Here is a 14,046-nt window from a genome sequence, read left to right on the forward strand (position 1 = left end):
GCTGCTGCAGCTGCGCCGCTGTAGCAGCAGCAGATGCAGCAGCAGCAGCAGCAGCAGCAACAAAGATCCACGGGGCAGTTAAGCGCATGCAGCAGGGTACGAGCATTGAAGTTCTGTCTGCATGCATTTGCAAAAAAATGAATTTGAATTAATTTAAATATTTATTCATTTAAAAAGAAATAACGAAAGTTCAAAGAGAGGTGTAGGGACACCGCAGCAGCAACGTGCAGACACTGGGTGCAAACTGGGGTGTACGTACACCTCACTTTGCGCCCGCGAGACCGCCACCGACAGAATGCCAATTTTGGAGGTTTTTGGTTCATTTTAATTCATTTTGAATGATTTAAAAAGCTATAAATGAATAAAAATAGATTTAAATTGATTTAAATTCGATTTGTTGCAATTTAATTCGATTTAACTCGAGTTACTTGCCTAGAAGCACCTCGTCGCTGCGCAAACGCGTCGCGGCCAGGGGGCCCCTCTGGAGGGCCCCCAAAGAGATTCTGGCCTCTTGGGGAAATCGCCTGCGGCGTTTATAGATTTCAAAAGCGCTCCCCGAGCCATCCATGCTAAACCCTAAACCCTAAACCCTAAACCCTAAACCCTAAACCCTAGAGCCTGCGCTGGCCCTGTACTGGAGCCGCAGGCGGAGCGCCGCAGCTGCTGCAGCGACAAGCCGCGGGTGATTCGCGCGCTCTGCTCGGCTGCTTCAGCAGCAGCAGCAGCAAGGGCAGCAGCAGCAGCAGCAGCAGCAGCTAGAAGAGGTTGAGGGGCCACGCAACCGCAGCAAAGGGGCCCCCCAGAGGAAGTGCTGCTGCTGCAGCGGCGGCGCCGGGGGCCCCCGGACGGTAAATGAAGCAGCAAAAAGCAAGTTGGAAGGCAGAGGCTGCTGTGTTGCTGCTGCTGCTGCTGCTACAGCGGCTGCGCGCGTTGTTGAGCAGCAGCAGCAGCAACAGGGGCCTCAAAAACACAGGGGGCCCTAGAAGCTCCAAACTTCATCAAATGGACTTAATTCAACTTCTTTAATTCTGCTGTCACTTCTGTCTGCCGCCAACGACTGCCGCATGCGCCCAGAAAACCAGATCGCCCCTGGGGCTGGCCTCCAGCAGCAGCAGCAGCAGCAGCAGCAGCAGCAGCGGAGTAGGCGGCGGCGCGATGCATTTACTCGCGGAAAGCGCGAGTAAATGCATTAAATAACCCCTTAATATAATTAAAAATGTATTTTTAAATTCAAATTTGCCCTTTTTAATCTCTCTTCAGAGTCTGTACACCACAGAAAGACGGAAGTTGAATTGCTGGTGTGCAGGTGTCCAGGTGTACAGACAGCTCGCGAAACTGTGCGGCTGTCTTTCGCAGCATTTTGCGCCTTTTTGAATTTTAAATTAAAATTTTAATTTAATTTTAAAATTAAATGACAAAAGGTATATTTTAAATCCAAAGAGATTCAATTTGAGGTGTACAGAAAGCTGCTAGGCCACACACGGACTTCTGTTACGAAGCCAGCCGTGGCAAAACGCAGCTAGCCGCAGCTGGCTAGCCACAGCTAGCTAGCCACAGCTAGCTAGCCGCAGCTGGCTAGCCACAGCTGGGTCGCAAGTAGCTAGCCGCAACTAGCTAGCCACAGCTAGCTAGCCACAGCAGGGTAGCCGCAGCTAGCTAGCCACAGCTGGCTAGCCGCAGCTAGCTGCTACTAGCTGTAGCTGCTAGCAGTAGCCAGCTGTAGCTAGTCGCAGCTAGCCGTAGGTAAAGCCTAGCTACGAGCTAGCAGCAGCTGCAAGATGGCCTCAAGCTCGCTGCAGCTAGCTAAAACAGTTGTCCGCAGCTAGCTACAGCTAGCCACAGCTAGCTGCGGCTAGCCACAGCTAGATGTACCTAGCTACAGCTAGCTACAGCTAGCTACAGCTAGCCACGGCCACCTCTAGGCCCCGCAGCTAGCTGTGGCTAGCTGTGGCTAGCTGTGGGGTGCAGCAGCAAAAGGTTTTGCTGCTGGCTGTTGGTCCATAGCACTGCGCTTGCCTTGGGTCGATTTCGCCAAACCCTTGGCCCTAAACCCTAAACCCTAAACCCTAAAACGGATGATAAAACCCTGCTGTAAAGAAAGAAGGTCGAGACCCATTGGCTTTAGCTAGCTGGCCGTGGCTAGTCAGGCAACAATCTATACAGCAAAATAGCTGGCTGGCCAATTGGCTAGCTAGCTAGCTAGCTACATAGATAACTGCTGGCTAACAGGCCAGCTAGCTAGCTAGTTGCTAGCTAAGTGACCAGCTAGCTAGCTGAGTGCCAACTGACTGGCCAGCTAGCTAGCTAGCTGGTTAGCTAAGCAGCTTACTAACCAGAGGGAGCCATAAGTGCTAGCTGGCTAGCTAGCTAGCTACCTAGCTAGCTAGCTATTTGTAACTAGCTAGCTAGCTAGCTGGCTAGCCAGCTTCTACGCAGCACTGTTAGGATTTATTTGTATATATTGAATTTAATAAAATAAAATAAAATAAAATATAGTATAACATAATATAGTATGATATAATACAATTTAATATGATATATTATAATACGATATAATATAATGTAACCCAATATGATGTAATATAATATAGTAGAATTTGGTTTAATTTAATTTAATGCAATTAAGTTTACTTCGATTTAATGTTTTGAATCAAACTGAACTTAGCTCGCCGCATGCATTTAATTTTTTTTTGCTATTTGTTGCATTTGTTTGCATGCACCAGTTCATTTTTCTCGATGTTTAGGTATATGCAATTGCATTTATTTATTCTTTTCATCTTTAATTGAATTCATGAAAATATAAATAAAAAATGATTCATTTTGATTCCAAGAAAAACTCTCTCCTTCGCTTCAGGGGTGTATGTACACCTGGGGGGCAAGTGAGTGCGCGCGGTGTACAGACAGCAAATCCACTTTGCGAATTTTTGCATTTTTTTGAATTTTTTGTTTTAATATATTTATTTTAATTATTCTATTTGTTCGTTTTTAACTTTATTTGTGTTTCTTTTTTCTAGATTTTCATTTTTGCATCCGCAAAACGCATTCTTCTGCCTAGGGCAAGTAAAACTCTGCAAAAAATCCAAATAAAAGAAATATATTCTTATTACAACTTAAATATAATATAATTAAATTTAAATAAATATAAATTTGACACAAATGGAGGCATAAATATCATCTAATACAACACAATTACTGAAATTGTGATAAACGCGAAAACGTGTTTTTCTGCATATGCACAACCGAAAAGAAATTTAACTTACCTTTTGTTTGACTCTTTTCTCCTTTTCAAAACTAAAAAAGGTTTTAAATGATTCATTTTGCCAAGAAGTTCAACTTAAAACGTCAAGAGCTTTAATTTGATATAAAAGTCCTAAAAGAAAAGTACAAGTGAACATACACTCGCGCATGCACTTCGGGGTGTACATACACCGCGTCACCTTCCAATTCAAAAAGCGCATTTTAATTTAATTTAATTTATATTTTCTTTATTTGTTAGATAATAGACTCATTTATTCCTATATTTGTTTATTATTTATTTATTTATTTATTTATTTATTTATTTATTTATTTATTTATTTACTTCTTTAGGCCGTTTATAGGGGAGCAAATAAGCTTCATTTGCTAGCCTTGACTATACACTAGTATTACTGTCTTATTTATTATTTATATATTTATTATTGCTTCTTTTATTTATTTTTTATTTTATTTTATTTCATTAATTATTTATTTATTTATGTATTATTTGTTTGCTTCAATTAGGCGGCTCTGTGCGAGTAAGAGCCAAGGTGTGTGCGCACTGAAAGGCTAGGGTTTAGGGTTTAGGGTTTAGGGTTTAGGGTTTAGGGTTTAAAGTTTGGGATTAAGGGCTCAGGGTTTAGGGTTCAGGGTTTAGGGTTTAGGGTTTGTGGCTTAGGGCTTAGGGTGTAGGTCTAGGGTTTAGGGGATAAGACGCGCCGTAGGTAAGGGTTTGGCGTTTGGGATTAGGGTTTAGGGTTTGCTGCAGCTACTTTCCAAACCCTAACCACCAAACCCTCAAAACGGGTCCTCATACTTCAATTCTGAACCCTAAACCCTAAACCCTAAACCCTAAACCCTCGTAAAGGGGGGCCCCATCTCGGGGGCCCCCCGGTGCTGACGACACAAAGCGGTGCTGGGCTGCTGCAGGCCCTAAACCCTAAACCCTAAACCCTAAACCCTAAACCCTAAACCCTAAACCCTAAAAGGGACTCTTCATGGAACCCGCCGCTATTTGTTTTGCGTATATTTCGTTGCGTTCGCTGCTGCAGCTTCGTGCTGCAGCAAGGCAGCAGCAGCAGCAGCAGCAGCCGATAGACCGATTCCCTTGGCTTCTCTCTTAATGATCTTTCTTAACGCCAAATCCTAAACCCTAAACCCTAAACCCTCGCAGTCCACGGCTTCGCTGCGGAAGGCCCAGGCTGATATGCATGCTTCGGGGCCCTGCTGCAGCAGCTGAAATCCCCAGCAGCAGCAGCAGCAGCTGCAGCAAGAGCAGCAGGCGCCGCTGCAGCAGCAAATGGAGCTTCACCAGCTGCGTATGCGCCACAGCAGCAGCGGCAGCAGCAGCAACAGCAGCAACAGCAGTAACAGCAGCAACAGCAGCAGCAGCAGCAGCGGGGCAGCAGGAGCCAGCTGTGCTCCCCACTGAGGACTGTTGAGAGCCCACTGCGCGTTTGATGCTATTAAAGAGCGTGATCAGCAGCAGCAGCAGCAACAGCAGCAGCAGCAGCAGCAGGAGCCGCGGCAGCAGCGGCAGCAGCAGGAGCCGCAGCAGCAACAGCAGCAGCAGCAGCAGCAGCAGAACCATCCCTGTTCTTACCATGTCTCTAGATGGAGTGCCCCCTTCAGTTAAGCGCGACGTGCTGCAGCTGCCGCGCTGCAGCAGCGACTCAACAGCAGCAACAGCAGCAGCACCAGCACCAGCAGCAGCAGCAGCACCAGCAGCAGCAGCAGCACCAGCAGCAACTCCTTTGCCCATTTACTTTGACTTAAGTCCCCCTTCACACGGGCTCTCGCGCTGGGCCCCCCGTGGCTTTGGGGCTTCTTCCCCTGCTGCTGCTGCTGCTGGTGCTGCAGCAGCAGCAGCAGCAGCAGAAGCCGCAACACCCTGGCCAGATGCTTCCCCGAGCCCAGCAGCACTTGAGGCTCCCCCATCACTGCAGCCTGCTGCAGCAGCAGCAGCAGCAGCAGCAGCAGAAAACCCCGCCGCTGCTGCTGTTGCTGCAGAGAAGGGGCTGCCACTGGAAGATACGGCAGCAAATAAACATACAGCAGAAGCAGCAGCAGCAGCAGCAGATCGGCCGCCTTTTGCTTCTGCTGCTGCAAACATAGCAGCAGCAGTAGCAGCAGCAGAGGGCTCAGCAACAGGGAAGACTGAAGCAGCAGCAGCAGCGCCAGCAACAGCAGCAGACTCTGCTGCTGCTGCTGCTGATATGGAGGATGGAATAGCTGAGGGCTGGGGCACCGTGCAGCAGCAGCAGCAGCAGCAGCAGGAAGAGCAGCAGCAACTGTCGATAAGTACTGCAGCAGATGCAGCAAGAGAGGAATCCTCAGCAGCACAACTTGCTGCTGCTGCGTCTCCTGCAGCAGCAAAGTCCGGAGTAGCAACAGACCCAGAAAAAGATGCAGCAGAATTATCAGCAGCAGCAGGAGCCGAAGCAGCAGCAGAAGCAGCAGAAGCAGCAGCAGCAGCAGCAGAAGCAGCAGAGGCAGCAGAGGCAGCTTGGAAGAAGTCTCTGGCGCTTCCCGTTGCTGCACAAGCAGCAGCTCCTGCTGCTGGAGTTGCTGCTGCTGCTGCAGCAGCTGAGAAAGCTCTTGCTAATCACACAGGATATGCAGCTGCCCACGCAGCCGAGCAGCCTGCTGCCGCTGCTGCTGCTGCTGTTGCTGCTGCTGCTGCTGCAGCCTACGCCCCAGAAAGCACTGCAGCAGCAGACAAATTTGATAATGAAATTGCAGCAATTTTCTCCCACGGCCGCGGGACTCAGGCTCTGGCTGCGCAGCAGCAGCAGCAGCAGCGGGAGCGACAGCAGCAGCAGCAGCAGCAGCGGGAGCTCCAACAGCAGCAGCAGCAGCAACAGCAGCAGCTACTGCAGCGCGAATATGTGCAGGAAAAGGAGCGTGTGAGCGCAGTCTCTCCGTGGACTGCTGCTGCTGCTGCTGCTGCTTTTCTTGCTGCTGCCGCTGCTGTTTTTGCTGCTTTTCTTGCTGCTGCTGCCGCTTTGGTCATTGCTGCTGCCGCTGCTGCTGCCCTTGCTCCTGCGGCTTTTCTTTCTGCTGCTGCTAATCTTGCTGCTGCTTCTTTTCCTTCAGCTGCTGCTGCTGCTTTTTCTCTCTCTAATGCTCCACTGCTGCCTCTGCGGTTGTATTAACAAATCTGCTGCTGCTGCTGCTGCTGCTGCTGCTACAGGAGGTACAGCGGCTGCAGCGGATGCTGGCTGTTACTCAGTCTCAGCTACAGTCTTTAAGGGAGCTCGCGCTGTACGTACACCTCAACATTGAATTTGCTGCTGCAGTTGCTGCTACAGTTGCTGCTGCTGCTGCTGCTGTTGCTACTGCTGGGGCATCTATGTAGTCCCTATTTGCGCCGGAAAGGCCTTTGCTGCTGCTTTTGCTGCTGTTGCTGCTGCTGCTGCAGGAGGAAAGAGGCTCAGGCTGCTGCAGCGCTTGACTCGCTCGCAGCAGCAGAAGCTCGCGCTTCTGCTGCTGCTGCTGCTGCAGCAGCAGCAGAAGCAGAAGCAGACAACCTAAAACGGGAGCACAGCCTGCTGCAGCAGGAGCTGCAGCACTCGAGCCAAGCAGCAGTGGCGTCTGCATCTGAAGCAGCAAGGCAAGGCTAGTGCTGCTGCTGCTGTTGCTGCTGCTATTGCTGCTGCTGTTGCTGCTGCTGCTGTTGGTGCTTCTGCTGCTGTTGCTCACTCTCCGTCCGAATTCGTTTATCTTGCACTGCTTTGTCGCTGTTGCTGCTGCTGCTGCTGCTTGCGCTACTCGTGCTGTTGCTGCTTGCTGCTGCTACTGCTGCTGCTGCTGCTGCTGCTGCTGCTGCTGCTGCTGCTGCAGAATACATGATCTTCAGCTTCAGTTGAGGCAGCAAGACACACAGATCATGGGACTCCAGAGGGCACTGGTGGGCCAACCCTAAACCCTAAACCCTAAACCCTAAACCCTAAACCCTCAGCAGCAGACCACAGCGAGCCTTCAGTGAGCCCCTGGTGTGTATTGTGCTCCTTGCGCTCCAAACTGGGGTTTAGGGTTTAGGGTTTGAGGTTTAGGGTTTAGCGTTTAGGGTTTAGGGTTTAGGGTGTAGGGTTTGTGTGCAGGCTGCGCGCGAGTTTGACGTGGAGCGGAAGCAGCAAATTGTGAAAACTCTAAAAGAGGAAATTGCATTTAAAGAAGAAGCTCTTTATAACATTCGGTTTGTTTTACTATTTTATTTTATTTGTTTTACTATTTAATTTTGTTTTCTTTTATTTTGTTTTATTTTTGGTTTTTCTCTTCTTCATCTTCCTGACCGTTTACTTGCTGCTCGTGCTAATGCTGCTGCTGCTGCTGCTGCTGCTTTGTTCTTTTTGCTTCCTGCTTGGCTGCTGTTGCTGCTTGTGCCCCTGCAACTTCTCGCCCGCTGCTACCACTGCTGCTGCTGCTGCTGCTGCTGCTTCCCGTACGGCTCCTCACGCGCTGCTTCCTCTGCTGCTGCTGCTGCTGCTGTTGCAGCAAGGAGCTGGACGAGGAGCGGCTGCGGCTGCAGCAAGTGGAAGGCCAAGGCCTTGCTGCAGCAGCACAAAAATGCATAAATGCTGAAAGCCGTTTGGCTTTAGCTGTTGCTGAGGCGCAGCAGCAGCGGCAAGCAGCAGATGTCCTCAGGGCCAGACTTGCTGCTGTCAGACGCCCCCCTAGCCCTAGCTAGCTAGCTAGCTGGCTAGCTAGCTGGATAGCTAGCTAGCTAGCTAGCTGGCTAGCTAGCTAGCTAGCTAGCCTATAGCTTGAAGAGAAGTTGCTGGATAGCTTTATAGCTAGCTAATTAGTACTAGCTGGCCCCCCGACGAAGTTGCAGCGGCTAGCTAGCTAGCTAGCTAGCTAGCTGGCTAGGGCTAGCACGTTAAATACAACTAGCTAGCTGGCGCAATGCCTAGCCACTTAACTAGCCAGTTAGCTAGCCGGATACCCAGCTAGCTAAACAGATTTCCAGCTAGCTAGCTAGCCAGCCAATTGTCTAGCTAGCTAGCCAGCTAGATAGCCAGATAGCTGGCTGGCTAGCTAGCTGGCCAGCTAGCCAGCTAGCTGGCTAGCTGTGTAGCTAGCTAGTCAGATAGTCAGGCAGCTAGTGAGGTTGGTGGGGAACCATCTGAAGCGATTTTGCTGCAGCACAGCCATGATTTAGACCTGGGCTCAAGGGTTTAGGGTTTAGGGTTTAAAGTTTAGGGTTTAGGGTTTAGGGTTGGCTGCTTCAGGGTCGAATCTCTGCAGCAAGAGATTCAGAGACTTAAAGAAATGAGTGCTGAAGCAGCCGTCACTGCGGTGCGTTCTTTGCTGCTGCTGCTGCTGCTGCTGCTGCTGTTTATGCTGCTGCTGCTGCGGGTGCTGCTGCTGCTGCTGCTGTTTATGCTGCTGCTGCTGCGGGTTCTGCTGCTGCTGCTGCTGTTGCGGGTGCTCCTGTGGCTTTTGCTTGTCACATGTCTGCTGCTTCTACCACAGGCTGCTGCCTGTTATTGTCTCTATTGACCGTGGTGCTGCTGCTGCTGCTGCTGCTGCTGCTGCAGCACGCGGAGGCTGTGCGGCGAGAAACAGCAAGACTGAAATGCGAAGAGAAGCTGCAGCAGCAAATTAAACAAGTGGAGGCGGAAGCAGAAAGGAGACAGGAAACAGTGAGGATATAGGGTTTAGGGTTTAGGGTTTAGGGTTTGTGAAGCATCGATAGAATTCAGGGTATGGGTTCTATAGCTCTCTCGCTGTTCTCGTGGTTGCTGCTGCTGCCCTTGCTTTTGCTGCTCCTCCTCCTGTTCCCCCTGCTGCTGCTGCTGCACGTGCTGCTGCTGCTGTCGCCACTACTGTCTCTGCCGCACTTGCTGCTGCTGCTGCAGTTACTGCTGTTACTGCTACGCCTTCACCTGCTGCTTCTGCTGCTTCTGCTGCTGCTGCTGCTGCTGCTGCTGGGGCGTCTGTACAGGTGCTGCATCTGCAGCGGGCGCTGCAGACACGCGAGTTGGAAGCAGATGATTTGCGGCAGCAAATTCTGCACTTGGAGTCCCGGTTGCATGCAAACGACAAAGTATGTTGCTGCTGCTGTTGCTGCTGCTTTTGCTGCTGCTGTTGCTACTGCTGCTCGTGGTGACGCGGCGGCGGAACCTCCGCCGCTGCTGCTGCCGTTGCTGCAGCACCAGCAACGGCAGTACATTCCTAGCAGGTGTTCCTGTCCGGCAACGCTAGCTGCTGCTGCTGCTGCTGCCGCTGCTGCTGCTGCTGCTGCAGACGGCTCAGGTGGACGTCCTGCGCCGCGGCTACGAAGAGCTGCTGCAGCAGCTGCAGCAGCAGACAGAGCGTGCTGAAGCGCTGCAGCAAGACTCTTTGCTGCTTGAAAAGGTAAAAAGCAAGAATTATTCTGTGAATGCTGAAGCAGCAGTAGCAGCAGCAGCAGCAGCCGCGACACCTGCTACAGGAAGTACAGGCAGCTGCTGCTGCTGCTGCTGCTGCTTTCAGGCGAGGGCGGAGGCTATGGATCTGCAAATGCTGGTGCAGCAGCTGCAGCGCATTGTGTGGCGGCAGCAGCAGCAAATAGTTGTGCTGCAGTCTGCAGCAGATCGCCAGCAGCAGCCGGCATTGAAGCTGCCGCAGCAGCAGCAGCAGCTGCAGCTGCAGCTCCCCAACAGCAGCAGCAGCACCTCTAAAATGCTGCTGCCGCCAAATGATTTGCAGGGTTTGCAGCAGCAAAGTATTGAGATAGATATTACGCTGCAGCAGCTAATGCAGCAGAGCAATCATCATCATCAGCAGCAGCAGCTGCTGTTGTCGCCGCCGCAGCAGCAGCTCCTGAAGCCACCGCAGCACCACTCACAGCAGCAGCAGCAGCAGCGGCTCCGGCTGCGAGAAGACGCCAGTCATTCTCCTCTTTACAGCAGCAGCAGCAGCAGCGCGGAAGCTGCAGCAGCATTTCTGGGCGGCCAGAGGCAGCAAACGCAAACGCGGGAGCAGCAGCAGCAGCAGCAGCAGCAACAGCAACAGCGGCACGAAGTGCTTTCCTCGGACGTCGCTACACTAGACGACGTAAGGACTTGTTTCTTTTGCTGCTGCTGCTGCTTCTGCTGCCGCAGCAAATATCAAGGGCTGTAGGAGCAGCAGCAGCAGCAGCGACAGCAGCAGCGAGACTCATGATGCTTAGCTAAAGACTGGGTGCTTGCATCCACTGTATTGACAGCCATCGCAGTGATTCCCCGTCATTGCTGCTGCTGCTGCTGCCTTTACCCCCGCTGCTGCTCCTGCCGCTGCTGCTGCTGCCTCTACTACTACTGCTGCTGCTGCTGCTGCTGCAGGAAGAGGAGCTTGAGGAAGAAGTGCAGCGCTATAACAGCCGCCTTGGGGGCCCTTTGCTGCGTCGAGTTAGAGGAAATGTTTATTTATATGGCATTAAAAGAGTGGAGCTGCGGCTCCTCAACTCCAAACTCATGAGTCAGCTGCTGCTGCTGCTGCTGCTGCTGCTGCTTTTCTGTCTGGTCGCCAGTTTCTGTGGTGCAGAGAAGAGGCTCGGGAAGATGCTGCAGCAGCAGCTGCTGCTGCTGCTGGGAGTGGTGCTGCAAACTGCATGCGGGGAAGGGTTAGGGTGTGGCACGCAAGCAGCAGCAGCAGCAGCAACAGCAGCAGCAACAGCGTGATGCGGACGTGAGTGTGTGCTGCTTACAGGGAAGACGGAGGGAGGTTGGGACTCGTTAGAAGACATATCTGCTGCTGAGGAAATAGAAGCAATTGACTCTTTATCCCTGCAAGGATGAGCAGCAGCAGCAGCAGCTGCTGCTGCTGCTGTTGCTGCAAACTTAGCAGGAAGAGCCACAGCAGCAATAGAAATAAGTGCAGCCGCAGCCGCAGCAGCAGCGGCAGCAGCACCAGCAGCTACGCCGTGATCACGCCAAACAGCAGCAGCAGCAGCAGCACCCGACACCGGCCTTTAGCAATAGCAGCAGCAGCAGCAGCAGTAGCAGCGGTTGCTACTTAATGCTTTTGTCCCTCCAAAAGCCCTTTAGTTGACCCCACAGCGCCTCTAGGGCTCCCAGCTTTCCTTTAGGGGCCCCCAGGGGGCCCCACAGACCCTAAGAGGGCCCCTGGAGGGCCCCTCATCCTGGGGGCCCCCCCTCCTGGGGGCCTGGGGGGCCCCCGTTGCCTCTAAACCCTTTATGCATTTAAAAGGCTCTTTGGCCTCTTAGTGGGGCCCCCGGGGGCCCCCAGGGGCCTCCGAGGGTCCTTGGGGGCCCCTGGGGGCCCCAGGGGCCCCCCATGGGGCCCTTTGCTCAATGACTGCAACAAACTGCCCGAGGGGGCCCCTCTAAGTGCTCCCTGCTGTTTGACGGCTTTGAAGGGGCCCCCTTGGGGCCCCCTAGGCCTCCTCTGGGTGCCCCATTTGGGGCCCCCCTGGAGGCCCCTAGCTCTCCTCTGGGGCCCCATTTGGGGGCCCCTGGGGGCCCCTCTGAGACCCTAGGCCCTCTGGGGGCCCCACTGTGCTGCAAAAGAGGCCCTTTCCCTAGTGACTCTGCATGCAGGACCCTCTGCAGCTAGGGGGCCCCCACAGGGGGGCCCCCCTTGGTAGCCAAAGGGGCCCCTCCTGTAGCTAGGGGGGCCCCCCTAGGCAGCTGTGGGGCCCCAACTTCAAGCTAAAAGGGTTCAATTGTAGGACTAAGGGCCCCTCTTGCAGCTGTGGCGTTTAGCCATGAGGGCCCCCGTGGTACTTGTGGGGGCCCCCTTAGTACCCTCTGGGGCCCCCCTTTACCTGTAGGGGCCCCTTTAGTGGCATTGGGGCCCCCTTAGTACCCCTGGGGGCGCCCTTAGTACCCGTGGGGGCCTCTTCGTACCTATGGGGGCCCCTTTAGTGTCTAGGGAGGCCCCCTTAGTACCCGTGGGGGCCCCTTTGTAGCTAGGGGGCCCCTTTAGTGTCTACGGGGGCCCCTTTAGTACCTGTGGGGGCCCCCCTGGGGCATTTTTGAAGCCAGAGGTTCAACACTCCTAAACCCTAAACCCTAATTCGTAAACCCTAAACCCTAGTCTGTGGGTGAGCCTCAAATGTGGAAGCTGCGGTCAAATGATCTTGCGGAACTAGGGATTAGGCTTTGAAGTCTGGGGCTTAGAGTTTAGGGTTTAGGGTTTAGGGTTAGGGGTTCGAAGTGGCTGCAACAGCAGCGCAGAGCCTAATCGCCTAGAAGAGAGACAAAATAGGAAATGGCAAAAAGATTTTTGTCTTAAAAATAGATATTTTGTTCTTGACTTTGCTGCAGTTGCTGCTGCTGCAGTTGCTGCTGCTGCAGTTGCTGCAGCTGCTCGCGGTAATCGTGGGGTTGGTGGTGTTGCTGCTGCTGCGGTTGCTGCTGCTGCAGTTGCTGCTGCTAGAGCTATTGCTGCTGCTCGCGGTAAATGGTGCTGGCGGTGGCGTTGCTGTCGCTGCTTCTGACGCTGCTGCTGCTGCTGCTAATAGAAAGCAGCAACAGGAGCTGCTGCTGCTGCATTTTATTAGCAACAGTAGCAGCAGCAGCTGCTGCTGCTGCTGCCTGCTGCGTAGCTTAATGCGAGTTGCGTCTGCGCTCACACGAGCAGCAGCTAAAGTTTGTAAATTGCTGCACTCGTTAAGTGAAAGTATAAATTTCAGTTCTAATTATGCCTCTGCAGCTGTTTAGTACTTGTGTTTATTTTTATTTTTATTTTAAAGAAAAAATAATTAAAAGATAATTAACTTTCATTCTCCTCCGCTGCTGCCAATTGCTCGTATTTACTTTTCTTTTGCTGCACTTCAGAAGCAGCTGTTAACTCTCGAAGTCACTGCGGGGGGCCAGCAGCACAAACTAACAAAAAGCCTTCATTTTGAAATATTTGCATTTTAAAATAAAAATTAAAAGGTAAATTTAATTCAAAATTAATTCAATAAACGTAAGAGGGGGAAAATGGCGAAGAGGCGGCGCCGCGCAATCTCCAAATCGGGTGTATGTACAGCGGGGCGACCCGTGGAGCACACCCGGCTTTCGAAACGTCAAATCAAACCAAATAAATAAATTTATTTTTATTTTATTTTATTTATTTTTATTTAAATAAATTCGTCTTACTGCGCAGACTAGCCGTTTGCCGCCCCCGGGGCTGAGGTGTATGTACACCTCACCGCATGCAACAGGCGCAGGGCGCTTGTGTGCTGAAATCGAAGGCAAAAAGGAGCCTGTCTTCTTTACACGAAATTAAATACTTTTAACTTCCCATTAAATTGAAAATAACCTTTTCGAATTCGATTTATCCTTTTCTGCTGCTGCTGATCTGAGCATACACCTCAACCAATACAACTGCCAGCAGCTGCACCGCAGCAGCAGCGCCCCAGTTTCTCTTTCCCTTTTTCCTTCATTTCCTCTTTTTCCCGCTCCCTAGCTCAGTGCTAGGGTTTAGGGTGTAGGGTTTAGGGTTTAGGGTTTAGGGTTTAGGGTTCGGCCGTGCAGCCTGTGGCATTGTTGCACAGCAGCTCCCGCAGGTTCGGTCAGCGGGGCTGTCGCTTGGCTCTCAGCCGGTGCAACGGCAGCAGCAGCAGCAGCAGCTGGAGCAGCAGCAACTGCTGCGTTTCGTTGATCTCGAGCCTCCCCGGCAGAGCAGTCGCTTGTCTCAGCAGCAGCAGCAGCAGCAGCAGTACTGTGGGAAGGAGCACCGCCGCCGGCTTCACAGCCTCAGCGGGATCTCTCACTAGCAGCAGCAGCAGCAGCACAACAATAACCAGCAGCAGCAGCAGCAGCAGCAGCAGCACCGAACCACCCACACCACCCACAGCACCCGCTGCAGCAGCAGCAAAAGCACCGTTCCACC

General features: G+C 52.3%; 1 protein-coding gene across 1 annotated transcript; it reads left to right on the forward strand.

Moving 5' to 3' along the window:
- Nucleotides 1-4,694: 4,694 nt before the first annotated feature.
- On the forward strand, nucleotides 4,695-11,000 carry ETH_00008935 (uncharacterized protein; the record flags this gene model as incomplete). The annotated part of the gene is made up of 12 exons (XM_013378599.1): nucleotides 4,695-6,140; nucleotides 6,428-6,498; nucleotides 6,656-6,847; nucleotides 7,078-7,144; nucleotides 7,338-7,432; nucleotides 8,469-8,535; nucleotides 8,778-8,882; nucleotides 9,185-9,286; nucleotides 9,487-9,597; nucleotides 9,715-10,278; nucleotides 10,545-10,680; nucleotides 10,912-11,000. The coding sequence occupies 12 exons, from the start codon at nucleotides 4,695-4,697 to the stop codon at nucleotides 10,998-11,000; spliced, it is 3,045 nt and encodes a 1,014-aa protein (XP_013234053.1).
- Nucleotides 11,001-14,046: the final 3,046 nt, after the last annotated feature.

The sequence above is a fragment of the Eimeria tenella genome, genomic scaffold (genome assembly GCF_000499545.2).
Source record: "Eimeria tenella Houghton genomic scaffold, Eth_scaff9, whole genome shotgun sequence".
NCBI classification, from domain to species: Eukaryota; Apicomplexa; class Conoidasida; order Eucoccidiorida; family Eimeriidae; genus Eimeria; species Eimeria tenella.